This window comes from Centroberyx affinis, unplaced genomic scaffold (assembly GCF_046629955.1).
Source record: "Centroberyx affinis isolate AG114_WGS23_722 - 3 ecotype Tasmania unplaced genomic scaffold, CSIRO-AGI_Caff_v1 ptg000474l_1, whole genome shotgun sequence".
Lineage (NCBI taxonomy): Eukaryota > Metazoa > Chordata > Actinopteri > Beryciformes > Berycidae > Centroberyx > Centroberyx affinis.
Genome location: NW_027279132.1, coordinates 41,338 through 69,012, shown reverse-complemented (window position 1 = coordinate 69,012; position 27,675 = coordinate 41,338). Strand labels below are relative to the sequence as shown.

At 45.7% G+C, this 27,675-nt stretch overlaps 1 protein-coding gene across 1 annotated transcript in view; it reads left to right on the top strand.

Moving 5' to 3' along the window:
• The window catches only part of LOC139642397 (triple functional domain protein-like), an 80,023-nt gene that overhangs the window by 36,411 nt on the left and 15,937 nt on the right, over positions 1 to 27,675 (top strand). The window contains exons 6-40 of the mRNA XM_071517212.1: positions 1,901 to 2,005; positions 2,129 to 2,325; positions 2,580 to 2,829; positions 3,522 to 3,644; positions 4,218 to 4,409; positions 5,890 to 6,021; positions 6,822 to 7,052; positions 7,563 to 7,685; positions 8,484 to 8,675; positions 9,534 to 9,703; positions 12,469 to 12,643; positions 13,406 to 13,601; positions 14,007 to 14,173; positions 14,523 to 14,642; positions 15,350 to 15,541; positions 16,201 to 16,350; positions 16,477 to 16,591; positions 16,748 to 16,863; positions 17,026 to 17,148; positions 17,533 to 17,727; positions 17,947 to 18,062; positions 18,764 to 18,830; positions 19,336 to 19,445; positions 19,848 to 19,917; positions 20,308 to 20,397; positions 20,507 to 20,599; positions 20,729 to 20,840; positions 21,030 to 21,220; positions 21,570 to 21,671; positions 23,372 to 23,514; positions 24,144 to 24,243; positions 24,652 to 24,895; positions 25,137 to 25,244; positions 25,892 to 26,085; positions 27,132 to 27,302. Coding sequence (XP_071373313.1) covers positions 1,901 to 2,005; positions 2,129 to 2,325; positions 2,580 to 2,829; positions 3,522 to 3,644; positions 4,218 to 4,409; positions 5,890 to 6,021; positions 6,822 to 7,052; positions 7,563 to 7,685; positions 8,484 to 8,675; positions 9,534 to 9,703; positions 12,469 to 12,643; positions 13,406 to 13,601; positions 14,007 to 14,173; positions 14,523 to 14,642; positions 15,350 to 15,541; positions 16,201 to 16,350; positions 16,477 to 16,591; positions 16,748 to 16,863; positions 17,026 to 17,148; positions 17,533 to 17,727; positions 17,947 to 18,062; positions 18,764 to 18,830; positions 19,336 to 19,445; positions 19,848 to 19,917; positions 20,308 to 20,397; positions 20,507 to 20,599; positions 20,729 to 20,840; positions 21,030 to 21,220; positions 21,570 to 21,671; positions 23,372 to 23,514; positions 24,144 to 24,243; positions 24,652 to 24,895; positions 25,137 to 25,244; positions 25,892 to 26,085; positions 27,132 to 27,302 — 5,175 coding nt within the window. The remainder of the gene's footprint in view (positions 1 to 1,900; positions 2,006 to 2,128; positions 2,326 to 2,579; positions 2,830 to 3,521; positions 3,645 to 4,217; positions 4,410 to 5,889; positions 6,022 to 6,821; positions 7,053 to 7,562; positions 7,686 to 8,483; positions 8,676 to 9,533; positions 9,704 to 12,468; positions 12,644 to 13,405; positions 13,602 to 14,006; positions 14,174 to 14,522; positions 14,643 to 15,349; positions 15,542 to 16,200; positions 16,351 to 16,476; positions 16,592 to 16,747; positions 16,864 to 17,025; positions 17,149 to 17,532; positions 17,728 to 17,946; positions 18,063 to 18,763; positions 18,831 to 19,335; positions 19,446 to 19,847; positions 19,918 to 20,307; positions 20,398 to 20,506; positions 20,600 to 20,728; positions 20,841 to 21,029; positions 21,221 to 21,569; positions 21,672 to 23,371; positions 23,515 to 24,143; positions 24,244 to 24,651; positions 24,896 to 25,136; positions 25,245 to 25,891; positions 26,086 to 27,131; positions 27,303 to 27,675) is intronic.

Here is a 27,675-nt window from a genome sequence, read left to right as displayed (position 1 = left end):
CTTTTTACTGTATGTGTTGGAATCCATGTGCAATGTACAGTGTGTTACTGTGATACTGCGAGTGGAAAAAGTTTTTATTTTTAGTCTCTTACTGTAGCTCGGACAGACACACACACACAAAAGAATGCACTGGTGTGGAAATGATTCGGCTTTGATTGGTCGCATGCACACACACCCAGGCACACACACACACACACACACTCACACACACTCACAGGCCCACTGTAGTCTGATGGCACCATATTGATTGGTTGATAGGAAGAGAGGCCAGCTGCCACAGGGCAGGCTACAATTAACCACCACCTGCCCTGCCATACCACTGGGTGTGTGTGTGTGTCATGTGCCTGCATGACTGCCTGTCTCTATACTGTATGTGTGTGTGTAGTGTACCAATGGCAGACTTGTCATCTAGTCTTGTTTAACTGAATCAGATATGGGACTGTGGCCAGGACTGCTGTTGCAGGGATTACATCTGTCTGTGTGTGTGTGTGTGTGTGTATGTGTGTGTGTGTGTGTGTGTGTAACCGACGCTGACAAAATTTTCCATGCCTAAATAAAACGCCCCACTAGTTCCAGCGTTCACACCCACCGATCAACTCGCAGCACGTAGGTTTTTCAGTGTGTGTGTGTCATGGGGTTTTCTCCTCGCTCGGCGAAACGTAAAAGCCGCGGCGGGACTTGTTTTGTTTAAACCGACGGCGCTCCCCCCCCCCCCCCTCCCCTCCTGTTTAACCGGAACGTTCCGAGACGAGACGGAAAGAAAAGATGCAGCGAACTGAAGAGCAGGAAGCCGACTCCAGCCTTGACTTCGTTTGTTAAAGAAGCGTGTGTGTGTGAGTGAGTGAGGTTAGTGAGTGTTTGGGGAGTGAAAACATCTCTTTTTTTTCCATTTACATTATCTCTTTTCGAGCCCTCCTAGCTAACAGCCCTGACAGTTTCTCTCTTCCCTCCATTCAGCTGAGTACAAATCAATTAACTGGGACAACAATGGCGAGAGTAGCGGTATCGCTGTTCTTCCCTGGCGGAGGCTGCAGTCTTTCTTACCCAAGGACAGCGTTCTCCCTCTGCATTGTTTAGCCTACACAAAGCCCTCGCTATCTAGCCATCGTTCTCCATCTCCCTCCGTCTCTGGCCATGTGTGTGGGGGTGTTGTGTGGAGGTGGCTTGGCAGAGGCACCGAGGCACCGAAACCGAAACGGGGAGACGTTTCCCTCTTGTGTCTCTAAAATTGATATTGTGCAGCGTAATTGTCGTGCGGGAGAGGATTCGAATTCCACTTAACTCCCAAGTGTGGCACGGACAGAGGCGGTCAAGGGGAAGCGCCGCCTTCAAGGTCCCCTCTTAAGCTCCTACTTTCGAGTTTGGAAGTCGGAAAGGTGACTCGTCGCGGATCCAAGTGCTTTTTTCATCGGAAACGATGGCAAAATGCGTCCTAAAATAGACCGAGAATAGTTTGAAGTGGTCGTTGTTTTATTGTAGGAATCAAGCGACAAGGTGCGGCTTTGTGCTGCAGCAGCAGAAGAGGAGAAAGTGCGCACGAGGCATGTAATGGACGTTTTAATTAATTAACCGCACGGCCTCCATGCTCTCTGGCAATTTCCCCCCCCCAAGACTCGCCCACTAAACATCACATCTCAGCAACTCGAGTATAGAAAATTCAGACTTTCCTAGCCGTATTTAACACTTATTCGGTGTCGTTCGTGTGCGCTCGACATTGCAATATTTCCGACAGCACTTGAAGGCAGCGAAGAGAAAAAGGTGGAAGGGGAGAAGCATTAGAAGCATTTCTCTCTCAACTGACTGAGATTGATTGAAAACCTCCTTACTCTCTCTCTCTCTCTCTCTCTCTCTCTCTCTCTCTCTCTCTCTCTCTCTCTCATCATCATCTTTTCTCCCGTAGACCACCATGGTGTCATTAGAGGGCCTGTCCAAGGTGGTGGACCCCTCCCAGCTGACGGCGGACTTCGAGGGCAGTCTGGACTACAACCACGAAGAGTGGATAGAGGTGAGATCAGCCCCGTCCCGTCCGTCACTCAAGCCTGTCCGCCTGATCTGTAAATCAAATCCCCCATGGGGTTTCATGCGCTCTACAGCAGCCATAACCCGAATGCGTGTCACGTGTGTCCAGGTGCGCGTGGCGTTCGAGGAGTTCTCGGGCCACGCCAGCCAGATGCTGTCTCGCCTGGAGGAGATGCAGGAAACGGTGGCGAGGAAAGACTTCCCCCAGGACCTGGAGGGAGCCAGGAGGATGATAGAGGAGCACGCCACCATGAAGAAGAAAGTCATCAAAGCCCCTATAGAGGAGCTGGACACCGAGGGACAGAGGTACACAAACACACCAGCTGAGCAGGGGCATTTATTAGATGGATGATGTTATGAATGGATGGATTTTCTCTCTAAAAATCCTCTCTGTCCCTCTCTTTAGATCTTATTCTACTGTTTTTCTATCCTGACTATCATGTTTTCTGATTATTCCAAACCTCTCAATGTTCTATCTATCCGTGCTAGTCAAGTCAAGCTTTATTCATAAAGTATATTTCATACACAAGGCACCTTACCTTGCCCGTCACCGCCTCTAGGTTGCTCCAGCGCATCCAGAGCAGCGAGTCCTTCCCCAACCGTAACGGCGGCAGCGGGGGCGTGGTCGGCGGAGGCGGCGGCGGCGGCGGGGTGTGCAACGCCGACACCCAGGGCCTGGTGCCGCGGGTCACCCAGCTGCTGGACAAGCTGCACTCCACCCGCCAGCACCTCCACCAGGCCTGGCACGTCCGCAAGCTGCAGCTGGACCAGTGCTTCCAGCTCCGCCTCTTCGAGCAGGACGCCGAGAAGGTGGGCGGGGGGGGTTTCGGCGGCGGTGCGCGTGAATTGTCGTGTACGCTTTGAATTCATGTATTAGAGATGCCTGACAGCCCTGAAAAGACGGGTGAACTCTTATGTCACAAATAAACCCGAGTCTAGGCGGCTCGGAAGGTGGCTCGTATGGCTGCGTGGCCACAGAGACTGGCTGCGGCATAGCCTAGGCGATGTCACCCGGAACACTAAATGGAAAGAGACAGAGAGACAAACAGGAAAGATTCAGACATCCACATTGGAGCGAGTAGAATAAAATAGCAGGTTGCAGTAACAGAGCGAGAGCTGCAGTCTTGGATAGACTGCAGTAGTAGGAGCTTGTTGCTAGGACACCACAGGCCACGAGTTGTTCTCTTGGAGAGCCTGTGAGGATTCTCTTAATAGAGGCAGTCCATCTATCTCTATTCTGGCCTGGAAAGATGATAACTATCTACACACACACACACACACACTGCAGCAGTACACAAACACACTCAGGTTTGCCCACACGGCTAAGTGCTGGTCGTTTGTTTGTATGTGTTTTTGCGCTGACCTGTGACTGATGGTGTTTCGCCCGTGCCTGTGTGTATATGTTTTTGTTCGGCCGGCTTAACATTTATCTGTGTGTGTTTGTGTGTGTGTGTGTGTGTGTGTGTGTGTGCGTGCGCGTTCTCTCTCTCCCCTTACCTCAGATGTTTGACTGGATCATGCACAACAAGGGTTTGTTCCTGGCAGGCTACACAGAGATCGGCAACAACCACCCCCACGCCATAGAGCTGCAAACCCAGCACAACCACTTCGCTATGAACTGCATGGTAAGGCACACACACACACACACACACACACACACACACACACACACACACACACACACACAAATGCGCAGCAGGAGGTAATGTGTTTCCGCCCACTTGAGCCATCAAATCCTCGCCCCGCGCTGTATAATCATGTAGTTGGTGCACTTAGCATCAACCTCTATCTGTGTGTGTGTGTGTGTGTGTGTTTGTTTGAGGTTTCACGCGCCTATGTGTGTGCGTGTGATTGCACTTACGATATGTGTGTTTGGAGCAGCACAGCCAGGTATTAGATAATCGTATTCTTTATCCGTAGTCAGCCTTACGTAACCATTATGAAACTGTTGGGACGAGGAATCAATCTTGCTGCGAGAGCTGTTCTCCCCGGATGAGAAGCGATGCTGACAGTCCGCTCTGCACCGCAGTCCCTCCACTCTCCCCTCCTCTTTTTACTTGTATCGCTCTATTTCCTCTTTCCCCAACCTCATCGCCTTGTCTGCCTCATCTTTCTTTATCAAACTCGCTCCTCTCCACCCTAACCCCCTGTTCCCTTCCTCCGTCTAACAATCCCTCCCTCTCTCCTCTGCGGCGCAGAACGTGTACGTGAACATCAACCGGATCATGTCGGTGGGGAACCGGCTGCTGGAGTCGGGCCACTACGCCTCCCAGCAGATCAAGCAGATCTCGGGCCAGCTGGAGCAGGAGTGGAAGGCCTTCGCGGCGGCGCTGGACGAGCGCAGCACGCTGCTGGAGATGTCGGCCAGCTTCCACCAGAAGTGCGACCAGGTAGGCTGTCCCACGGACACACGTACACAGAGGGTCAGCCTCCGGATTTACGCGTGTGTCAAGGTTCCTACCTACACATGTCTGGAGAAAGTATAAAGATGCACCTGATGTCACATGTAGTTGCAGACCCACTGTCCCTTCACATGCTGTGATAGTTGTAGTGTAGAATAGTTATCAGCTGTAGAGTGATATGGCCTATTTGATGTACTATTGTTCAGCATTTCTTGCATTAAAAACCAACCGAAAGATCAAATCCAGTCAAGAATCAGGTCTTTGAAAAAGTTTTATAATTGAAAATGCATAGGAACCATGCCCACTGTAGTAATGGAGCCTTGTTTGGGAACTGTATGTAGTCTTGGTCTTATCCAGAACATTGACAATTCATCTTGTATCAGTCTTGTTTACCTTGAAAACAACAGAAATTATCGCAAAAAATCGCCAGGCATGCTCTCCATTCTTCTTCCTCTATGTATTGAAAAACTGTGTACAATTTTCGTAAGTGCTTTTGAAGAAGGCTTGATTTGCTCTAACATTGATTTTGATGTCAAGCCGAGTTTGGTTGGACTTAGCAAGACTCAACTGAGGTGGTCTTGACTGCAGCCCTCCCCAGGGATGCATGTATACACACACTTCCTGGGTTGAAAATACCCATTTGGCACCATTAAATCTATAAAGTCCAACCTATGCATGGCCATTACCATATATTTACATAAGCATATGCAGAATGTTAGTAAAGCATTTGTTATCTGCAGTTATTCCTGTCTGTGCTCATTAGCTGGGCCACTATGGAATGATTTACGGTTGTAAAAGGCACACAAGCAGAATCCCAACTAGGGAACATGGGCGGTATGACTTTTCCGACCCGGAATATTGCCATCATCAGACCGGCCTTTCATGTTTGAGAGTTGAAATAGAAACAGGCTTTTTTTTTTTTTTTTTTTCCAGGGATTTCACCCCAACCTCTCCTCCTCCACACGCGTACCGAAGCTCATTTCCACTCGTCGTCCTATTCATCTATATCTTACTGCAGTTGTCATGGGAGGGAAAGTTCAGAAGGCAATAAAGGGGGGGCGGAGATGTGCTGTCTTGCAAATTTCTGATAGTTCTTTGAGCCAGCCTCACTGATTATTCTTTGTTTTCCTCCATCCCATAGGGGGGTAGAGAGAGAGTTCTAGGAAGTCACCACAGGCATGGTAATGAACAGTCACACAGGGATAATTCTGCCTCAAATGTCTGGGATGAGAGGCGGCTCATAACCGTACAGGGGAGGGAATTCTGCATGTTTGAAACCAGTAATGGTAAAGACTCCCAAACTGCTCCCCGGGCGATTTATGGTGCGTCTGACTCATGTGTGACTCATGGGATGAGCATAAGGACATGTGTACCAGCCTTGTGTCGACCCGTGTCTCTTGTGAAATGCATTACGTTTGAGTGACAAGTCTTTTGTGTGTGTGTTTGTGTGTGTGTTTTCCCCCTGCAGTACATGAGTAACGTGGACTCGTGGTGTAAGGCGTGCGGCGAGGTGGATTTGCCCTCGGAGCTTCAAGACTTGGAAGACGCCATCCACCACCACCAAGGCCTGTACGAACACATCACCGCTGCCTACTCTGAGGTAACAGCACAGCTAATCTGCATACATGTTGTGCAAAACAGTAAATGCATCATATGTACTGTATGTGTATGCAAAGGGATGGGTGGTATTCATATATTTGCTTTTCTTAAAATAGGTCTAAAAACTGGTTGTGGCAACTGCAAGGGCCGCTGTTAGGTTTACTGTACTATTAGAACATATTTCACATAGTACTAAGGTATTTTAATAACATTTACTGTGCAAAAATGCAATAAATAGAATCATGCAAATTCAATTTTCTCTCTAACGTGAAAAATAAAGTTTAAAGTTCTCAATCTGAAAAATGCACCTCTCATACTTTCTTATATATAATAATATCTTGCTGCAAAAAGTCAAAATAAAAACTTTTTTCTTCTCCACAGTGCAACACTATACTGCAGAGTATTCAATTCAAAATAAGTGACTGCTTTTCACTTACAGTATTGAGGGAATTAGCATAACTTCTACTGCATAGTGCAATAGATAACTTGTGTTTTTCACTAATTCCTCGTCATCATTTGTGGTGCTTTCGTTCATTTCTTCTTCTATATTTCTAAATAAAACAACTAAAGCGTGTGTCATCCCAGGCAGCTGGCCACATGATTGGCTGACACAGGCTGATGACGCCAAATCTTGCGACTAGGACTATTTAGACAGCGTTTACATTCGCAGGTCAAGTGAAATGTCGAGCAAATTTATACCGCTGTACCTTTCATACGGTTAGAACCGCCCACCCCTATGCGCCCGTGTTATGTTTGTGAGTGCAGAATATCACAATAACCCATTTTCCAACTGCTCCTCAGGTGAGCCAGGACGGCAAAGCCCTGCTGGACAAGCTGCAGCGACCCCTGACCCCGGGCAGCGCCGACTCGTTGACGGCGTCGGCGAACTACTCCAAGGCGGTGCACCACGTCCTGGACATCATCCACGAGGTGCTGCACCACCAGAGGCAGCTGGAGAACATCTGGCAGCACCGCAAGGTCCGGCTGCACCAGCGCCTGCAGCTCTGCGTCTTCCAGCAGGACGTCCAACAGGTACACACACACACACACACGCATATGTATACACGTCTGTTCAAACACCTCCCTGCCTGCTCACTTCTCAGAAGTCGCTCTGCATGAGAATGTTATGTAAATTGCAAATGGAATTTTCAGAATAGATGATTTTGCTTGAAAAACAAGGATAATGAGTATGCCAAAGTCAAAACGGTCCAATATGATAATAAGGTTACATGCTGGCCGAGAAGCATGGGGTTTCCCGTGCGTGTCGTCATGGCGACCGTCGCCGTGGCAACCGAATTGGGTCGCGTGTCCATGCAGATGCTGTTCGTCCATCAACACTGTGAAGGACGGACAGCGGGAAGAGGAGTGTGAAAACAAAGGCTCGCTGCGATGCTCAGTATAATACTGATCATCTCATCTCTCCCTCCTCTCCTCTGAGCATCACCAACAGTAGTGGCTCATCTACCGCCTTGGAGCGCCCCCTTGTGGTGGCCCAATGCCCTAGCGCCTGTCTCAATTCATGGGTTCGTTCTGCACTCGCAGGTGCTGGACTGGATCGAAAACCACGGCGAGGCGTTCCTCAGCAAGCACACCGGCGTGGGGAAGTCCCTCCACCGGGCCCGGGCTCTGCAGAAACGCCACGAAGACTTTGAGGAAGTGGCCCAGGTACCTTGTCGCCGTTTCTCTAATTCTCACTCTCTGTTAGGGTTAGACTGATATATCCATTTGCTGATATTGGCCTTTTATGGAATATCTCATATCAGTGCTGTGCTGTCCAAAGCCAATATGATGGAGAATCCTCCCTGACCGCAGCTACATTAAAAACCTGCGGTGAAATTTAGTTTTCACTGCACATTTTATTTATTCATCAAATTGTTCAGTGTGTTTTTTTCATTTAAAGGCCTAATATATCTCAAAGTTTCCCTTATCATATAAGAGAGATCAGTCGCCCTGCCTTAAGGAGCTGCCAACCCATGTAAAATATTTCATGAACCTGGGTTTCAATATGTTTTAGTGCCCCATGATGGTCTAAATGCTGTTTCAGACATTGTTCCACACTGAATCCTAGTATTTTTTGCATGAAAATGGTCAAATTTGTACTAGATATCACCACAAAAATAAGCTATCAGCAGCTTCAGTCCAAAACTATCAGTACATTCTTCAAAAAGCCACCTTGGTCTAACGCTACTCTCTATAGCATCTTTCTCTTCCTCTTTATCTCACCTTCACGCACTCTCTGTCTGTCTCTACTTCCTCTCTCTTTTTATCTCACTGCAGCTGTATCACCGGCTCTATCAGTGTATCAGTCCTCTGCGCATCCTGTTTTTATTCTCCCTCTGCCTCTTCTCTCTCTTCTCTCTCTCTCTCCGCTCGTGTTCGAAATGTATTTCGCTCGCGTCACGCGGTTGTTGTGTTTTTCCCGGGGTTAACCCATCTCCCTCTCCATCCCCGGCCTCGGCGTAGAACACGTACACCAATGCGGACAAGCTGCTGGAGGCGGCGGAGCAGCTGGCCCAGACCGGGGAGTGCGACCCGGAGGAGATCTACCAGGCCGCCCACCAGCTAGAAGACCGGATCCAAGACTTTGTTCGCCGCGTGGAGCAGCGCAAAGTCCTGCTGGACATGTCTGTCGCCTTCCACACGCACGTCAAAGAGGTAGGCTGGGAGTGGGGGATGTCATGGTGAGGTGTGTGTGTGTGTGTGTGTGTGTGTGTGTTTGTGCATGTGTGGAAACCTTCACAAAGCTCTCTGAACAAAAGCAACAGAAGTAACAGATGAAGTGGAACGTTGTTATGAGGACAAAATGTCCAAATGCCAGAACAAAGATGTGGAAAATCCTCCAAAATTATTACATTTTTCCGATGCTCACTTCTAGTTTAGGGTTAGGTTTTGGGTGTAGAGTTAAGGTTAGATATAGGATTAGGTTTAGAATTAGGATAAGGATTAAGGTCAGACAATTATTATCAATTATTTCTTTGATTAATCGATTAATCATGTAGTCTATAAAATGTCCAAAATAATGACAAATTCTCATCACAAGCTACCACAGTGATGTCTTAAAATTGCTTACTCAATCTGACCAGCAGCCAAAAAAAGCCTGAAGTATTATTTATTTTATAATGATATGTAATGGAGTAAAGCAAGCAAACCTTAGCAGTAACCAGCAAATGTTTGATATTTTTACTGCCCGACACAAATAATCGATTATCAAAATTATAATCAATTAATTTTCTTGTGATCGACTGATCAATTCATCGACTAATCATTTCAGTACTATACGCAAGCATGTATGCATGTGTGTGTGTGCCATTAAAAACATTCAGCAACAAGTATTTAGGAATGTATGTGTGTGTTACCATGTTTAACTGTGTTCGTGGGGTTTATAAGTCCTCACAAGTATATGGCAATTACCAGAAAACTGAGTTGGGTAAAATATCCTTGCTAAAATATATTTGTGCCAATATGTGTGTGAGTTTTTTACCTGACCCCCCTCTCCCCCCCCCCCACCCCCAGCTGTGGACATGGCTGGAGGAGCTGCAGAAGGAGCTGCTGGACGACGTGTACGCCGAGTCGGTGGAGGCGGTGCAGGACCTGATCAAACGCTTCGGCCAGCAGCAGCAGACCACGCTGCAGGTCACCGTCAACGTCATCAAGGAGGGAGAGGACCTCATCCAGCAGCTCAGGTATCACACACACACACACACACACACACACACACATCAAGGTTAGTGTAGTTGACTAAAACTGAGAGCAGAACTAAGCGTGATAAAAATCATTTTAGTAAACTGAAATAAAATACCATGGGTGTATGAAACAAATTGAAACTAAACTTCAAATAAAACTAGAATGACTATCTAAACCTAATCTATGTTTTTTGGTCAAAGCCAAATAAAGAGTGGAGTACAGGAGATAGCTATCTAGAAATAAGTAAAAGCCACATCTACTAACATTAAATACATTACATTACATTGTTAAATATGTTAAGATACATACTATGAAACCCTACGGTAATTCTCCAACTACCTTGTATTTGTGCTTTCCTGCTTTAACACTGGGCTTATGAATAGCGACTCGCGCCACATTCTCCTTCTCCATGACAGTATCAATATACTAAAACAAACTGGAACTTAATGAAATAAAAACTAAAACGCAACATTTCTGGAAAAATAGAAACCCAACTAAAACTAGCAAACCCAGTCTGAAAGTGCACTGAAACGGACCTAAAATTCAACTGCAATGTTAAAATGAAATCTAATCAGTAACAAGTTATACAAATGTGAAAAAGCTCAGAATTTCCAGTATGTTATGTAAAAATGCAAATACATTTTGTTGGTCCGCTTGCATTGTCTGCTCGTCTTTTCTTTTTGGCACTTGTGGCGTCCCGTATTCAGGGTTCCCGCTGGTCATGGAATTTCTGGAATATCATGGAAGATAGGTGTATTCCAGACAGGGAATTTGATGAAATCTCTGTGGAAGTCAGGGAATATTATGGAAGTTTACAAGTGGGTCGCTTTACAGGAAAATACGAGAATGTATTTTACAACTTGTTTCACACATTCATTGCATTAGCAGATGGTTTTCAGCTGTTTTTCTCTACAGTAGCCCAACTGTAGTGGAAACCAGACTGTTTACCCCTTTAAAACCTTTCTGAACTGAAAAACAACATTATCAAATGAAGAAGGAATAACATTTTTAGGTGATGGAATTTTACATCAATGAATCCTTATATTGTTTGGTTGTAAAAAAAAAAAAAAAGTAATCTCCCTTTGGCAAGTCAGTACATGAAAAAGCCTTAGGGGGAAAACCTGTTTTTCAAGAAACTCAAATGGTCGTGGAGGCAAATTTATAGAGCAAAGATAGCTGGATGTGTGCACCAAATTCAGTTATTTAAATTTAAAAATTTGACCTCTTCCTTGGGCCAATCGGTGTTCAGTTTGAAAATGCTGGAACGCTGTGGTGAGATGCATCATTCCCCCATAGTTTAGCCACAGTTCAATCCGCAGTGTTTGAGATGTGGCGAACAGAGGGAGACGGCAGATGGAGACCGATCCACAGGAGATCTCCCAAAAATTTTGCGGAAGGGGGACAGTAATTAGGAATGGAGAGAGAGAGAGAAAAGGCTCACATCCAGAGAGGGTTGCAGGGAGAGAGTGGGCAGCCGGGCCGAGTAGGAGGACCTGCAGAGGAAGAGAGAAAACTAAGTGGAAGAAGTGTGAGAGAGAGAGGGAGAGGGAGAGAGAGAAAAAAGAGAGATGGAGGGAGGAGGTGTTGGAGAGGTGGATGCAGTTGACCGCTCTGACCCTCATTCACCAGCTCTATTTTTATACCGAGGATGTTCCAGCCCTCATATTCTCCCTCTCCATCCATCCATCTCTCTCTCTCTCTCTCTCTCTCTCTCTCTCTCCCTCTCCCTGGTGTATTGGCTCCACAGTGTATTCTTACGTAAGGCTGCTCTCATAAGATCGCGTCTAATTGTGCGGCAGTCCTCCCCGGGAGGCAGCCGATTAATCGAACCAGAGTCAATCAGAATCCATGTAGCCTCCAGCGCCTTTGCTTACTCACATTTCACCCCTCATAAACTCTGCGGTGTGTCTGTGTGTCTGCATGCGTGCGCCTGTCACACCGATTAATCCAGCAAACCCAGTCTGAATCTGTATGACTTAATATCAGCACAGGCAGTTTCAATCCAAGCATCGACCTTCAAAATCCCACACTGGTTGAACCGAAGTGCATAAGGATAGTTGCAGTCCTCATTTCTGATTGGCTGAGTCACTTTGAAAAAAAAAAACACACCTTTGACTGTTCATAATAACGCACTGCAACAGAAAATCACCACTCATACCACCAATTATGCGTCATTTTGCGGCCACACCATTTAGCTATAGTCAAGTTGAACTGGAGTACCTGATGGAAGATAAATATTTAATTATAATAATAATAATAATAATGTGATAATATAATGATAAACTGTATGTATCTAGAACTTATCTAAACAGTGTTTACAAAGTGCTTTACATGATAACAGAATAAATAGCACAACATATGGAATAAAAATTGATAATTGATAATACAAGGGACCAAAAGTGAAAGCAAAAAAAAGAAGAAATTAAAAAAAAAAAAGAATAAAAAACAAATTAAGATCATTCACTACATAAAAGCCGGTCTATAAAATTGAGTCTTAAGGAGAGATTTAGAAGGTGATACTGATTTATCCAGCCTGAAATCCTGGGGCAGGTCGTTCCACAGTGTAAAGTAAATGAACATTAGTGCGCTCTTTTTTAATACAATGGTTTGTTACTGCAGTTTAGTAAGCCATTGGAGGCCGTGCTTTGATTTTCCGAACATCTCTGCGTGGCTCGGTGCCAGACAGCACCTCTTAGCTGCTCTAACACCGCTGCGGAGCGCAGCCTCTCGTGGCTTATTGCTTAATTGCGTGTTTCTCTGCCAGGGACTCGGCCATCTCCAGCAACAAGACGCCCCACAACAGCTCCATCAACCACATCGAGAGCGTCCTGCAGCAGCTGGACGAGGCCCAGGCCCAGATGGAGGAGCTCTTCCAGGAGAGGAAGATCAAACTGGAGCTCTTCCTGCAGCTCCGCATCTTCGAGAGGGACGCCATCGACGTGAGTTCACCTGGGGGGAGGGACGAGTGTGTGTGTGTGTGTGTGTGTGTGTGTGTGCATTTGAGCAGCCACCCAAGAAGCGGATTTTAAGCAAAGTTTTGAAATGTTGCAAGAAATAAAATAGGAATTAGTTGCTTTTCAATCAACTGGGTGGAAGCAAATAAAACGACTTTCTGAATGTCTGAAAAATCACATCCACAAGAAAATGGAATTAAATGTCTTTGAAGAACTGATTAGATTTGGGCAAGTTGTTATATGGCCAACGTCAGCTAACGTTGGCCATATTTCATGCTGACTGAAGACAATAGAGAGATAGAGAGAGATAAAGACAGATAACTACATTGTTATTTATTCCACAGATGTATTTCCATCACTATTTATCATGTATCCATCTCAAGCGCGTGTTAAAACTTTTTTTTAGGAATATTGAGGAAACCAAATTTGCCATTTCCATTCAGCCTTTCTGATTTGATGCATCGCAATTTATATAACAAATACTTGGATGAGAGCTACTGACAGCTCTGATGCCATGATATGAAATTCCATCACCCGGAGATGTCACCACCCGGAGATGTCACCAACTGCATTAACCTCGTACGACATTGCGCTGAAGTGCCGCATCCGCAAAGTGCGTGACGATCACACCGTAAATTCCCCTCGAACCCGAGAAGCACCTTAATAACTTTTTCTGTCAGCGATACTTGGCATTGCATCACATAAAATACCCTCTCAACTTTGTCTACTTTGCCGTCGGCCCCTCAGATCATCTCGGACCTGGAGTCGTGGAACGAGGAGCTGACGGGGCAGATGAACGAGTTCGACACGGAGGACCTGACGCTGGCCGAGCAGCGGCTGCAGCACCACGCGGACAAGGCGCTCACCATGAACAACCTCACCTTCGACGTCATCCACCAGGGGCAGGAGCTGCTGCAGTACGTCAACGAGGTGCAGGCCTCCGGTGAGTGCGCGCACACACACACACGCACACATGCACACACAGATGCAGGGATACACTGGTAGCAGTCGTGGATTTCCCCTCAACATGCATCTATCCTGCAGGTCCTTAAAAAGAGTGTCTTAAATAAACTATCTAAATATTAGGTGTTTAAAAGTACTAAAATGTCTTAAATGCAGTGGTTTTAAAAGTGTTTGAAGTGCATTGGCTAGCCTGATCTTGTCAGGCAGGTTGTTCCAGAGAAAGCAGAGTCTGTACACATGATCGCTGTCACCAATACCACATTGATTGATTCGACTTCCATGGAAGTGAGGTAGAGCTGCGGCTGATTGTAATCCTGGCACAGACCCACGCATCCAGAGCTGACGTGACTCTCTTACCCCCCCCCCTTCCTGCCTTCCCCCGCAGGCGTGGAGCTGCTGTGCGACCGGGACGTCGACATGGCCACGCGGGTCCAGGACCTGCTGGAGTTCCTCCACGAGAAGCAGCAGGAGCTGGACCTGGCGGCCGAGCAGCACCGCAGGCACCTGGAGCAGTGCGTCCAGCTGAGGCACCTGCAGGCCGAAGTCAAACAGGTAGGACACACACACACACACACACACACACACACATCCAATCGCACACATCCACACCTCAAGCAGTGTTGGTTGGCGCCATCTTTAGGCCAAAGTTAAGCAGCCATGCCAAGGCATCTGTGGGTCTTATGAAGGCTGAAAATTTTTTCAAATGAGTTACTAAATTGAAGGCCTTAAAAAGTAGTATCTTATTTTTTTCACCATGTAATGATATGGTGATATATTACATAATAGGGATCAATAAATTATTTTGTATGATTCATTACTTATTTAATCTTTAAACTTATTTGATCCAAGTTGCTCTGATGTAACCTGAGCCCGGGTTCATGGCGTTCCTCTGTCTGTCCAGGTCCTGGGCTGGATCCGTAATGGGGAGTCGATGCTGAATGCCGGTCTGATCACAGCCAGCTCCCTGCAGGAGGCCGAGCAGCTCCAGAGAGAGCATGAGCAGTTCCAACACGCCATCGAGGTGAGGCCGCGTCTGTTCAGTCCCTCGGCTGTATTTGCCTCCATCATGTTTTCTCATACCAAAGAGGTGCTGGCAGACCAAACTTTGTATCCCTAAATACCTCAACTTTTGGAGGGTTGAGAAAGGAACTCTTACTTTCCAATTGTGTGTTTTTGGACATTTGGAAATCTGTTTGCAATGGGTTTCAGGGGTCATAAAACTCACTCAGTGCATGAAGGACCCTGTAAACTTTGGCTCTGAGGAGGAAAACAGGGGAAAAAAAGATGCATTTCTGAGGTTTTCACTCAGCAGCAGCAAAATAAAAGAGAATAGAAACTTTATTGCGCACACGTGGGAATTTGCCTTTGGCTTCCCTGCGGTAGAATTAAAAACAAGACAAGATGCAATAAATATGTAATCAAACACCACAAGGCGCAGGGAAAACACAACGGAGCTTCCAGTTCCATAAAACACATCAACTTAAAATCCAAGTTCAAGTGCCTTTATCCACTTGAATACCACAAATGCAGTTTTGATCATATTATTGTAATTTTACAGCTCTTAACAAAGTGAGTGCTGAACTTTTTGTAAACTCTGGAAAAAATAATCACACAATGTTGAAAAAAAACAACAGCTTTCTAGTTCATAGACAGTCCGCATAACAGTTCATAAGCACATTCTCCAGTTCATAGACAGTTCACATCCTAACCCCTCTTCCCCCTCTGTAGAAAACCCACCAGAGCGCCCTGCAGGTCCAGCAGAAGGCGGAGGCTCTGCTCCAGGCCAACCACTACGACATGGACCTGATCAGGGACTGCGCCGAGAGCGTCGCCTCCCACTGGCAGCAGCTCATGCTGAAGATGGAGGACCGCCTCAAGCTGGTCAACGCCTCGGTGGCCTTCTACAAGACCTCCGAGCAGGTGGGGGGCGCTGCTGAGAATCCCTTTGTTAATACAATCAGTTTATCTTGGTTTGTACTGTATAGTATAAATGTATTTAAGTAGGGTGTATAGTGCTTATGAAGTGATTAAAAATTGGGTTTGGCCTATATATTCTGAAGGCTGATGCAGATGCTGATATTTTGGGGTTGAAGCTGCAGATATACACTACCAGTCAAATGTTTGGACACACCTGATTGAATGTACTGTTTTTGTCATTCTCTTAAAGCCATTTTGATCTAAAGGCTTATGCTTAAATGCTTGAAATTTGTTTCTTAGACAAATATAAATAGTGAAGTTGGTGCCTGTGTATGAATTTCTTTCCAAAGCCTTTGCCTTTCCATCAAGGCAAAGGGCGGCTACTTTAAAGAATCTGAAATATAAGATAGTTTTGATTTGTTTAACACTTTTTTGGTCACTGCATGATTCCATTTGTGATTTCATAGTTCTGATGTATTTGCTATTATTCTAAAATGTGGAAAATATAAAAAAAAATAGTAAAAAAAAACTTTTGACTGGTAGTGTATATCTAATATTTTGTTATAGTATCCAATATTTTTCAGTTTCCATGCACCAAAAATGCCACAAAAAACAAGGATTCAGTGTTTTCTCCAGATAACAGAGTGTGTCTTCCCTCCCAGGTCTGCAGTGTGTTGGAGAGCCTGGAGCAGGAGTATAAGCGGGAGGAGGACTGGTGCGGAGGAGCCGACAAACTGGGACCCAACTGCGAGTCGGACCACGTCACCCCCATGATCAGCAAGCACCTGGAGCAGAAAGAGGCCTTCCTCAAGGTAACACACGTATAAAAAAAAAAACAGGGCCGCCCCAAACACACTCTCAAGCTGCATCTCTGTTCTCAGTTCTAACCATGAGTGTGTGTGTGTGTGTGTGTGTGTGTGTGTGTGTGTTTCCGTCAGGCGTGTACCCTGGCCAGACGTAACGCAGACGTCTTCCTCAAGTACATGCACAGGAACAGCGTCAACATGCCCGGGATGCTGAGCCACGTCAAAGCACCGGAGCAGCAGGTCAAGAGTGAGTATCAGAGAGAACAAAGATACAGAAACCTCTATCTAATACCCGACTCGAGCAGAAGTACTGTTACATAGCTGAAATGTTACTTATGTAGAAGTGAAATTACTGGTGTGAAGTGGTCGAGGAGTGTTGAGTGTTTTGCTGTGTTGTGTCCAGACATCCTCAATGAGCTGCTGCAGAGGGAGAACCGTGTTCTGCACTTCTGGACCATGAGGAAGCGGCGCCTGGACCAGTGTCAGCAGTATGTGGTGTTTGAACGCAGCGCCAAACAGGTACACACACACACACACACACACACACACACTCTTACTCACTCAATTCAATTCAAAACAATATAGCATCACCCTTTCTCTCTTTTTCACCCGCACACTCTCTATTCTCATATAATGCAACGATGTGTGTATCCCGCATTGTGTCTGTGTGTGTGTGTTCAGGCTCTGGAGTGGATCCACGACACGGGGGAGTTCTACCTGTCCACGCACACCTCCACCGGCTCCAGCATCCACCACACCCAGGAGCTGCTGAAGGAGCACGAGGACTTCCACATCACAGCCAAGGTTGGCCACACACACACACGCACACACACACACACACACACGCACACACACATTCACATGCATAACACAAACAAACGAACACGCGAGCGCAAAAACGTGTATATGTTTGTGTGTGCATGCATATGTATGTGATTGTATATGCATGTTTCTGTGTGTATGTGTATGTGTGAGTGTCTATACATGTGTATATGTGTGTATGTGTACTGTATGTGTGTGTGTATGTGCAAGATATACAGAATTTGTCACACACTGTCCATACACAGCCTGACCAGGCAGTTTGAATTCAGATTGCCATCACATGTAAAACTAAAATCTTCCTCTGTTTCCTTCTCTCTTTCTGTCTCTCTCTCGCTCTCTCTCTCTCCCTCTCTCTCCCTCCCTCAGCAAACCAAGGAGCGCGTGAAGCTGCTGATCCAGCTGGCCGATGGCTTCTGTGATAAAGGCCACAGTCACGCCGTGGAGATCAAGAAGTGGGTGACGGCCGTGGACAAGCGCTACCGAGACTTCTCCCTGCGCATGGACAAGTACCGCTGCAGCCTGGAGAAAGCCCTGGGCATCTCCTCCGACTCCAACAAGGCTGTGAGTGTGTGTGTGTGTGTGTGAGTGTGTGTGTGTGTGTGTGAGTGTGTGTGTGTGTGTGTGAGTGTGGCTGGGGGAGCGTGTTTGTGAAGGCTCAACATCGTCTTTGGGCCAAATCGGAGGTTACAGCTGTAGAAATTTGGCTCATTCGCATTCTCACTTTGGCTTTCTCTCTCTCTCTCTCTCTCTCTCTCTCTCTCTCTCTCTCTCTCTCCCCAGAGTAAAGATCTGCAGCTGGACATCATCCCGGCCACGGCCCCGGGGTCGGAGGTCAAGCTGAGGGACGCCGCCCACGAGCTCAACGAGGAGAAGCGCAAGTCGGCGCGCAGGAAGGAGTACGTCACCGCGTTTTCTCGTGTCTTCCTGTCAGATCTGGAGAAGAGAACGTCACTCTGTAGCTCTGACAGCTTTGCACCAAAGCACATGTCATTAAAGTAGTGATATTAGGACAGCTTCATTTGCCGATATGAGTACTTGGGAGCTGGATCTGGCCCATTAGTGCTTAGAGAGACTGTCCCGTAACCGCAAGGTCACGGGACCAGCCAGTGTGTGTCTTATCAGCAGCCATGTCTCTTGTCAAACTGTCCTTGACCAAAACACTTGCTCACTGTAAGTCGTTCTAAAATGTAGATACAAAATGGATGTGCATAATTTAAGCGTCCCCTTCCATTTGCCCACCTCCACACATCAGCCTCCGCTAGTGCTGCGCCGGCACAAAGGCTGCAGACGCACACCATTCACAAATGAATCTACATGTGGCACACAGGAACACGAGACTGCATCGCTTTATATGTGCGACACAAATCACGAGCATGATCTCAGTAACTCACGGCCGGTTTACGACCGAGTTTTATGGCCCGTAACTCTTTCATTATTCATTAGCGTAAATGGATGGAGCAGACAGGCTGAAAGGGAGCTATTGGCACGGAGATTTATCGGACCGTGCAACGGGAGAACAAGGGGATTGATGAATGAGGACGGTATGACAATAGCTAATTGTGTGCGTGTGTGTGTGTGTGTGTGTGTGTGCGCCTAGGTTCATCATGGCAGAGCTGATTCAGACAGAAAAAGCCTACGTGCGAGACCTGCGGGAGTGCATGGATGTAAGTTCAGCTGCACAACAGAGCTAAAAGCTGTTAGTGTGGTTCATACCATAACAAGGCTCATATCCAAAAATCATAAGAATATACCAGGAATGGACAAGAGAACAAACCTAGTATCATTTCATTTTCTCATTTTTTTTTTTTTTGCAGAATCTTGGCTGCCAGTATACAAGCAGCCATGAATATCATCAAATTGTTTTTTTTAATCATTTTTATTTTATGTCATACAGGTTTTTCACACACAAATGTCCTATGTATAAAAAAAAAAGTAGGAATCTATACAGGGTTTACTATACAAGTCTGGAAAAATATGGAAAAGTAATTTGATAATTTCTAAATCTTAAAAAGAATCGGAATTGTACAAAAAAAATACGCAGAAAAAAACTCTTGTTCAGCCTTGCAGTATCACTACACATTTTTCAGTTTTTGTGAAGAATAATCTGCAGCAGTAGAACCCTGTTGGAGATTTTTGGTGGGTGAGCTCTCTTAATGTTCCTCCATGCAGACGTACCTGTGGGAGATGACCAGTGGAGTGGAGGAGATTCCTCCAGGGATCATCAACAAGGAGCACATCATCTTTGGAAACATGCAGGACCTCTATGAGTTCCACCATAAGTAAGCCAAGAGAACGCTGTTGTACTGAAACCACTGTGTTCAGCATTGGGGGGGAAAGCGTGAGGAGTCGTGCACCAAAATGAGATAGAAAATCAGATGACAGCTACTCTTACAAGATGATTGATAGTACAACATTAAAGCAAATTGCGGTACCTTTTAAAGAATAGCAGGTTCAGCAGTTTCACATACTCTGCATTTCCTGTGTAATTTAGAGATATTGAATGATGATAATGTTTTGTTTTTCCAAAACAAGATATCTATCTGCTTATCTTCTCGCTGTTTCTCATACCTCTCTCTCTCTCTCTCTATCTCTCACTCTCTCGCTCGCTCGCTCTCTCTCTCTCTCTCTCTCTCTCTCTCTCTCTCTCTCTCTCTCTCTCTCTCTCTCTCTGTTTCTCTCAGCATCTTCCTCAAAGAGCTGGAGAAATATGAGCAGCTGCCAGAGGATGTTGGCCATTGCTTCGTCACATGGGTATGTACTGTCTGTTTGCTGTGTTTGCATAAAGCTGCCATCCAATAAAAGCCCATCTCCAAAATGGTAAACTTTTCAGGAATTAAGAAAATAAGTGTTTTACTGTAGCTGAAATAACATGGATATTAGATACAAGAATCCCGATCTTAATTTTTTAGGAATGAAGAAAATAGATTGAAGCTCACGACTTTTTTAAATTACACTTTGGGGTTTGAATGTGATTTGTGGACAAAACTCATAAAATTGCTTTTACAGATTATATACAGGTTATAACAGATATATAGGTTTATATACAGTTCATATTCAGGTAGTAAAAGAAAATTATCTTAAGCATTTTCCCTCAACAGCAGCAGTGATAGTGAGATTGTAACCCGTTTCTCTCTCCTGTAGGCCGATAAGTTCCAGATGTATGTGAACTACTGTAAGAACAAACCCGACTCCACCCAGCTCATCCTGGAGCATGCCGGACCCTACTTTGACGTGAGCATCGCCTTCTCCCATTGGTCGCTAATGAAATAGGTCCAAATCACTCTCCTCCAATCACAGCACTGTGTCTCTCTCTGTGTGTGTGTGTGTGTGTGTGTTACAGGAGATCCAGCAGAGGCACCGACTGGCCAACTCCATCTCCTCGTACCTGATCAAGCCCGTGCAGAGAATCACCAAGTATCAGCTCCTGCTAAAGGTAACCCGCCGCGCCAGGATACCGCAGTACCATCCAGTTGCTATGGTTGCCGTCTCCATGGTTCCTGTTGTCATGGTTTCTGTGTGTGTGTGTGTGTGTGTGTGTGTGTGTGTGTGTGTGTGTGTGCAGGAGCTGTTGACGTGCTGCGAAGAGGGTAAAGGCGAGATCAAGGACGGCCTGGAGGTGATGCTCAGCGTTCCCAAGAGAGCCAACGATGCCATGCACCTCTCTATGCTGGAAGGTGAGACACACACACACACACACACACACACACTAATCCTTTCATGTCATGGCAAGCTTGTGTTTTATTTGTCAAATTAAAGCTCCTCAGGTAGTCGTGATCTTGTACTAAAGTCCAATTCGACAACAAAACAGCACACATTTAAGCTCGACTCAGTGAATAATGGCGAATTTCCCCTCCTTTCTCCAGGTTTTGATGAAAACATCGAGTCGCAGGGGGAGCTGATCCTCCAGGACTCCTTCCAGGTCTGGGACCCAAAGACTCTGATCCGTAAGGGCCGAGAGCGCCACCTGTTCCTCTTCGAGATGTCGCTGGTCTTCAGCAAGGAGGTGAAGGACTCCAACGGCAGGAGCAAATACATCTACAAGAGCAAACTCTTTGTAAGTAGATGATAAGATGCTCCTCTGCCCACCAGCGAGTGTTTCCTTGACTGAACAGAACGCCAACAGCCAATCTGAGCCAATCTGGAATTTATTTGAATCTGAATGTTTGATATATTCATTGAATTTCTTGAAAGGTTTGACTAGTAGATGAGAAAATGAGCGTTTTTTGATCTTTCTCAACACATAACTCCAAATATAGATCTGTTTTACTCCAGTGGTTACAATTACTACATTTTACAAAATACCTGACAACACTTATGCTGAGTACATGGCTCACCTCCTACACTGTCCCTTTTTGATGACATCACGCATGACCTTCTCGTCTTCCCCCCCTCTCCCTGCCCAGACATCAGAGCTGGGGGTGACGGAGCACGTTGAGGGAGACCCCTGTAAGTTTGCTCTTTGGGTGGGACGCACCCCAACCTCCGACAACAAGATCGTGCTCAAGGTAAAACTCTCTCTTCCTCTCTTCTTCTTCTTTCCTGCTCTCCTTTAGGGTTCGACCGATATGGGTTTTTTGAAGGCCGATACAGAATTTTTTTTGATTAGCTGATGTTTTGTACAATTTAATATATTATAATCTGACCATTTTCCTAACAAAAAAATACAAGTATTGAGTTTTCCCCCCGCAATCTTATTGTTGTCAGGGTGGAAAAGCCTCTGAAATTACATTTAGACCATTAGACCATTGAACCCCAGGATAATAACAATAATAACATATTCATACATATGTGGAATCCAATCAATCATGTTACATTAAAGTTCAGGTTAAGGGCTTCACATAGACAACCAGTATTGATCAATTATACAATGAAAATATAATAAAACAAACTTATTTTGATCACATTGGAAGTAGATGACACTAACTGGCCAATATTGATTTTTAATAAAAAGCCAATATCGGCAGCCCTTCTTCTCAGACGCTCCTCTTTCCTCTGCCTTCTCCACTCCCTGTTTGATTTGCATGAGCGGCTTCCAGTCGGTCCAGAAGCTTTCTGTAGCCACAAGCTCCTCCTGTCTCTCTCTCTCTTTCCCCTCTTTCTTCTCTCTCCGTCCTCTGTCTTGTCTTTCTCTGCCAGCCTCTGTCCTCTGGTTAGTTTCTGCCTAGCTTTGTCCCCGTGTGTTACCAAACACAAGCTATATATCTGGGGCTGTCTTTTTTTTCTGTGGATGTTTGTATCTCTGATTCTCTCTGTGGGCTAACATGCTTCCACCAACGCTGCTGATTCAACTCCTGAACGCCCACGCTCCCTCTTCCCTGCTGCACACCGCTTCTTCAAAGGGACTGGGTAGCCAAACTATGGAAAAATCTGCTTCTTAATGATCTGAAAGCTATAGGAAACTACATTTTTAAAAGCATTATGTGTCAACCTCTCCCATCTCCAAACTTTTTCCTGTGTTTCCCAGCTGAATACTGCAGCAGATGCATTAAAGTTTGTGTCAGCCGTTGGAAAAGCATGTTGCCAAACTCCTAACACACTGAATTCCGACCGTTACAACTCTATAATCCATGTTGACTACCAAACTAACCGCTGAGAAGCAGTCATGTGGTGTGTGCATTGCAAATGGATCGTGTCTCATTACTAACTGCATTTGTTCACTTATACACACACACACAGAGGCCATCCATTACAATGCACTGCACATTTGATTGGCCGACACTATTAAGGCAAACTATCAGTGTTTTGTACGTGACGTCTCTACCATGTCCAACCATTTTGTCACCGTAAACAAATGTCCTGTACATCTTCTAAAACCAAACCAGTGAAATTCTCTATTCTATATTTTAACCAAAGCTAAGTCAGGGATGCAAACATGGAGCTATGGTGAGTACCAACTAACCCTCCACATGGCCCTCAGCCACTTCTCGCCAGTCTGAACCAATCCCCTTCTCTCAGCGCCTCTTATCCTTCGTGAACAATAGATTTAAAAGCCTCTGGATAGGTGAAAGCGGTACGTTTGATCCGCTTTCACCGGTTGTTTGACATCCACAGCGCAGTCGAGATAAGGGACAAAGAGAAGAGGTTGCTTCAGACTTGCGAGAAACACTCAGAGAATAAAATAAGAGTTCAAAAGGAAGTTAATTTCCGGCCGACCCTAACCTTTGACCTCTCGGCCCTCCCCCCACTCATCGCTGACCAACGGCAGGCGTCGAGCATCGAGAACAAGCAGGACTGGATCAAGCACATCAGGGAGGTGATCCAGGAGCGCACCATTCACCTGCGGGGGGCGCTGAAGGAGCCCATCCACATCCCCAAGGCCACCACAGCCAAGCACCACAAGGGACGAAGGTAAACACATTCTGCACATGTATATTATGTGTAGCTGTAAATATATTTGATTAGGATATATCTGAGGAGGCAATTTTTTTTTTAAATGCACAACTGCACATCCTCTATATGTGCTGTAAACTCACAAATCTTTTTGTACTCTCATATTTTCATACTTACATTTTTACTTAAAGAGTAACTGAACCGCAAACCCAAATCTGTGTAAAGCCTGACATCTAATGGTTAAAGCATGCTACTGAAATTGCCATCTGCTATTGGCTGATCTTTGGTGCTGTCAGCTTCTGTAGAGTACAGCAGGCTGTGACATCACCTGGCACCAAAGATTTGGGGTTTAGTTAGTATTAAAGGTGTGCTCGGGTTGAATTGTTGGTTGAGTTATGTTTAATTAACTTGCTCTATTTATATTTATATTCTGTTTTTTCTTCACTGTATCTTATTACTTGTTGCTGCAACCACAAAATTGCCCTACATGGATCAGTTTCATATAATCTAACATTCTTGCACATACGCACTCACTTACACACACACTCAGTGATGGAAAACGACTCTCATGTATGGGTTTGACAAAATGGCATGCACACACACACACACACACTCACACTCACTGACCGTGTGTGTGTGTCCTGTAGGGACGGAGAGGACCTGGACAGCCAGGGTGAAGGCAGCAGCCAGCCAGACACCATCTCTCTGGCCTCACGCACCTCGCAGAACACACTGGACAGCGACAAGGTGAGAACACACACAACACACACACACACACACACACACACTTCACCAGAACTGGAGTCACACCTTATGCACACTCTATATTTGCATACTGGAGTGGAATTGGCTGAGTCATATGTAAGCGTGTCTCTGTCCATGGACTAAAAGCTTAGGCCCCTTTTACATCTGGCATCAACCTGGCTTGTATCTGGATTGTGTCTAGATATGGTTTTGACACCTGACATGTTTCTATGTTACTGTCCAAGCTTCCTGTTTGGTTTACATACACTTCCAAGTTGGAAAATTTATTTTCATGTCTGTAGTCGTTGTCTGTAGTCGTCACCCAGCATTCATGTTAATGTCCGGTGGAGAACACGGGTCTTAGTGATTCTCACATTCTGACTGATTGCCTCCTTCCCCTCCCTCCCCCAGCTCTCTGGTGGCTGCGAGCTGACGGTGGTGATCCACGACTTCATGGCGGGCAACAGCAACGAGCTGACGGTGCGGCGCGGCCAGACGGTGGAGGTCCTGGAGCGCTGCCACGACAAGCCGGACTGGTGCCTGGTCAGGACCACGGACCGCTCCCCCGCACACGAGGGCCTGGTGCCCTGCTCCATGCTCTGCATCGCCCACTCCAGGTCCTCCATGGAGATGGAGGGCATCTTCAACCACAAAGGTAGGTGGAGGAGGTACAGTGACAGTGGGCTGTGTATGTGAGGGACGAGGGTGTATGTGTTCTGTGTTTAAGGTTTTTTGAAGTTTATAACATGTCATAATAAAAATATTGTAAGTTTTCCTACACCATGAGCACCAATGTTACCGCATTGTATTATACTATTGTGCGCACATCTCTCTTTGTGAACGTCTGCGTTGTCAAGCAAGCTTTTGAACCGTAGCATCGCTCTGTCTCTTCTCAGACACGCTGTCAGTGTGCAGTAACGACTCCATCATGCCCGGCTCGTCTGCCACTCTGCAGCCAGGTCACGGCATGGGCTCCCACACCTCGCCAGGGCCAAAACGACCAGGTATACTGACCTATACCGGATCCTCTCAGTTCACTAAGCTTTGAAATGCTGTGGGCTATTGCTCTTTTAGCTTTCAGCTTTAAATGATGTAGTGGAAAATAAAAAAAGTGGGTAAACTACAACCTCCAGTCACTGATCATCGTTAACAAACCACCATATATAAACAAAAATTAATTCAAGTTTCAGAAAAGCATCTACCTTTGATATGATGGATATAATTCATCTTGACTACATATTTATTGTATAATCTGAATTAATTCCAAGGTAACATATTAACATATTATTATTACTATCCTGGGTGGTGTTTCAGAGGCTTTTCCACCCTGTCAAGAATAAAATTGTGGAGGAACCACTGAATACTGTTTTTTTTGGCATGAGAATAGTCAAATTTACAGATATTGAATATTGCCACAAAATATCAGCCATCAGCAGCTTCAATCTGAAAATATCGGTATCAGCCTTCAAAATAAGGCCTGAAATTCATACCATAAAGATGCATGTCAGCTTAATAAGGTATGTAGACGCTATTTTGCCAATAAAAGGTAGGTTTAGGCGGGTTTCTCCTCCACTACCTCCCTCCTCATGACTGTGCTCTACTGTGTGATTTTCAGTTCTCAACTGAGGTGCGTTTGGTTTGCGTTTCCCAGGTAACACCCTGCGGAAGTGGCTCACCAGCCCGGTGCGCCGGCTCAGCAGCGGCAAGGCGGACGGCCACGTGAAGAAGCTGGCCCACAAGCACAAGAAGAGCCGCGAGGTGAGGAAGAGCGGGGAGGTGACGATGGGCTCCCAGAAAGACTCGGACGACAGCGCCGCCACGCCTCAGGACGAGACCGTGGAGGAGGTGGGCGGAGACACACCTCACACACACTCAGTGCCTTCCACTTCTTATTCAGGAGTTCCTATGCAGCTCTGTAAAGTGTAGAAATCTATGGAATTAATCTGATTGTTTCCCGGGTTTGAACATTTTGGACGTTACACAAAAGTTTAGAAAAGAATGTAAAAGTGTGGCTGTTTTGCCCCAATGCTCAACTGACTACACATTTTGTTTGTAGTTGCAGACCCACGGTCATTTCACATATTGTAATATTTGTTGTAGTGAATCTTCAACTATAGATTTGTTCTAGCAATGGTGGAAAGAGCACCGAAGTATCCTACCCAAGTGGAGGTGCTGTTAGTTTCCTGACATTTTAGTATAAATGTCAAGTATGTTAAGTATACATAAAATGACTAGTGTGAAAATACACTTGAGTGTAAGTAAAAGGTAACTTTTTTACAAAAGAAAGCATTGTTGCATGTGATCTTTCCCATGCAGTGCAAAAAGTTAATTAATGATTGACCAGATTCTGGCGCAATGCTTTTAGAGAGTCTAGAAAGTTTGTGCCCTCTAACGGTTGCGATTTAAAATGTAGTGAAGTACCATACTTCAGTCAAAGCATACTGTACTTAAGTAAAACTAAAATTGTTGACTTAAAAAAACCTAAAAAGTACAAGAGCACAGAAGCGCTACTCAATCACAGTACAGAGAGTAATTGTAATTTGTTACTTCAACCCTTGTATTTTAGCTGTAGTGTAGAGTGATGTTGCCCAGTTGACAGTCATATGTGATATTAGTAGTGTAGAATAATGTCCAGCTGTAGAGTGATGTTGCCTAGTTGACAGTCCGATTGCCCAGCCACTATCAGCAGAAATCATATCGCATACTGACTATAATCTTCAAATGCAGTCAAGAAATTAAGGTCTAGAAAAGAGAAGGAATTTAAAAATGGAAAATGTGTAGGAGCCGTCTCTCATTCACCCACTCACACACACTGAATTGTATTCTTTACGTGTCTCGCCGCTTGTAACCAACATCTGACCTCTGCATCTCTGCCTGTGTGTGTGTTGCAGAGGGTTCGTAACGAGGGCCTGTCCAGCGGCACCCTGTCCAAGTCCAGCTCGTCCGGCATGCAGAGCTGCGGGGAGGAGGAGGGCGAGGAGGGAGCCGACTCCGTCCCCCTGCCTCCGCCCATGGCCATCCAGCAGCACAGCCTGCTCCAGCCCGACTCCCAGGATGACAAGGTGAGGGGGAGGGGGGGGGCGGAGGAGTGGGGGGAGAGCAGGTGGATGGCAGGAGGGGGGAGGTAGAGAGAAGTGGGGGATGATGAACGGGGGAAGACCAGAGTCAAGAGGTGACAGTGGAAACAAGAGAAATCGTGATTTGAGACCGGGTAAGGAACGTTAGACAACTACAGTATGATGCAGTACAAATAGAGTGGTTATAAAAAGTATTCACCCTCCTTGACTTTTAACTCATTTTCTGGTGCTACAAAAAGTACACTTTTTTTTTTTTTTTTTTATCTCAAAGGGGAGTGGGAATTCAAGAACAATAATAGAAAATCAACTTTGCAATAGTACCCCTTTTGGGCTATATTGTTTCACTGGCAAAAACATT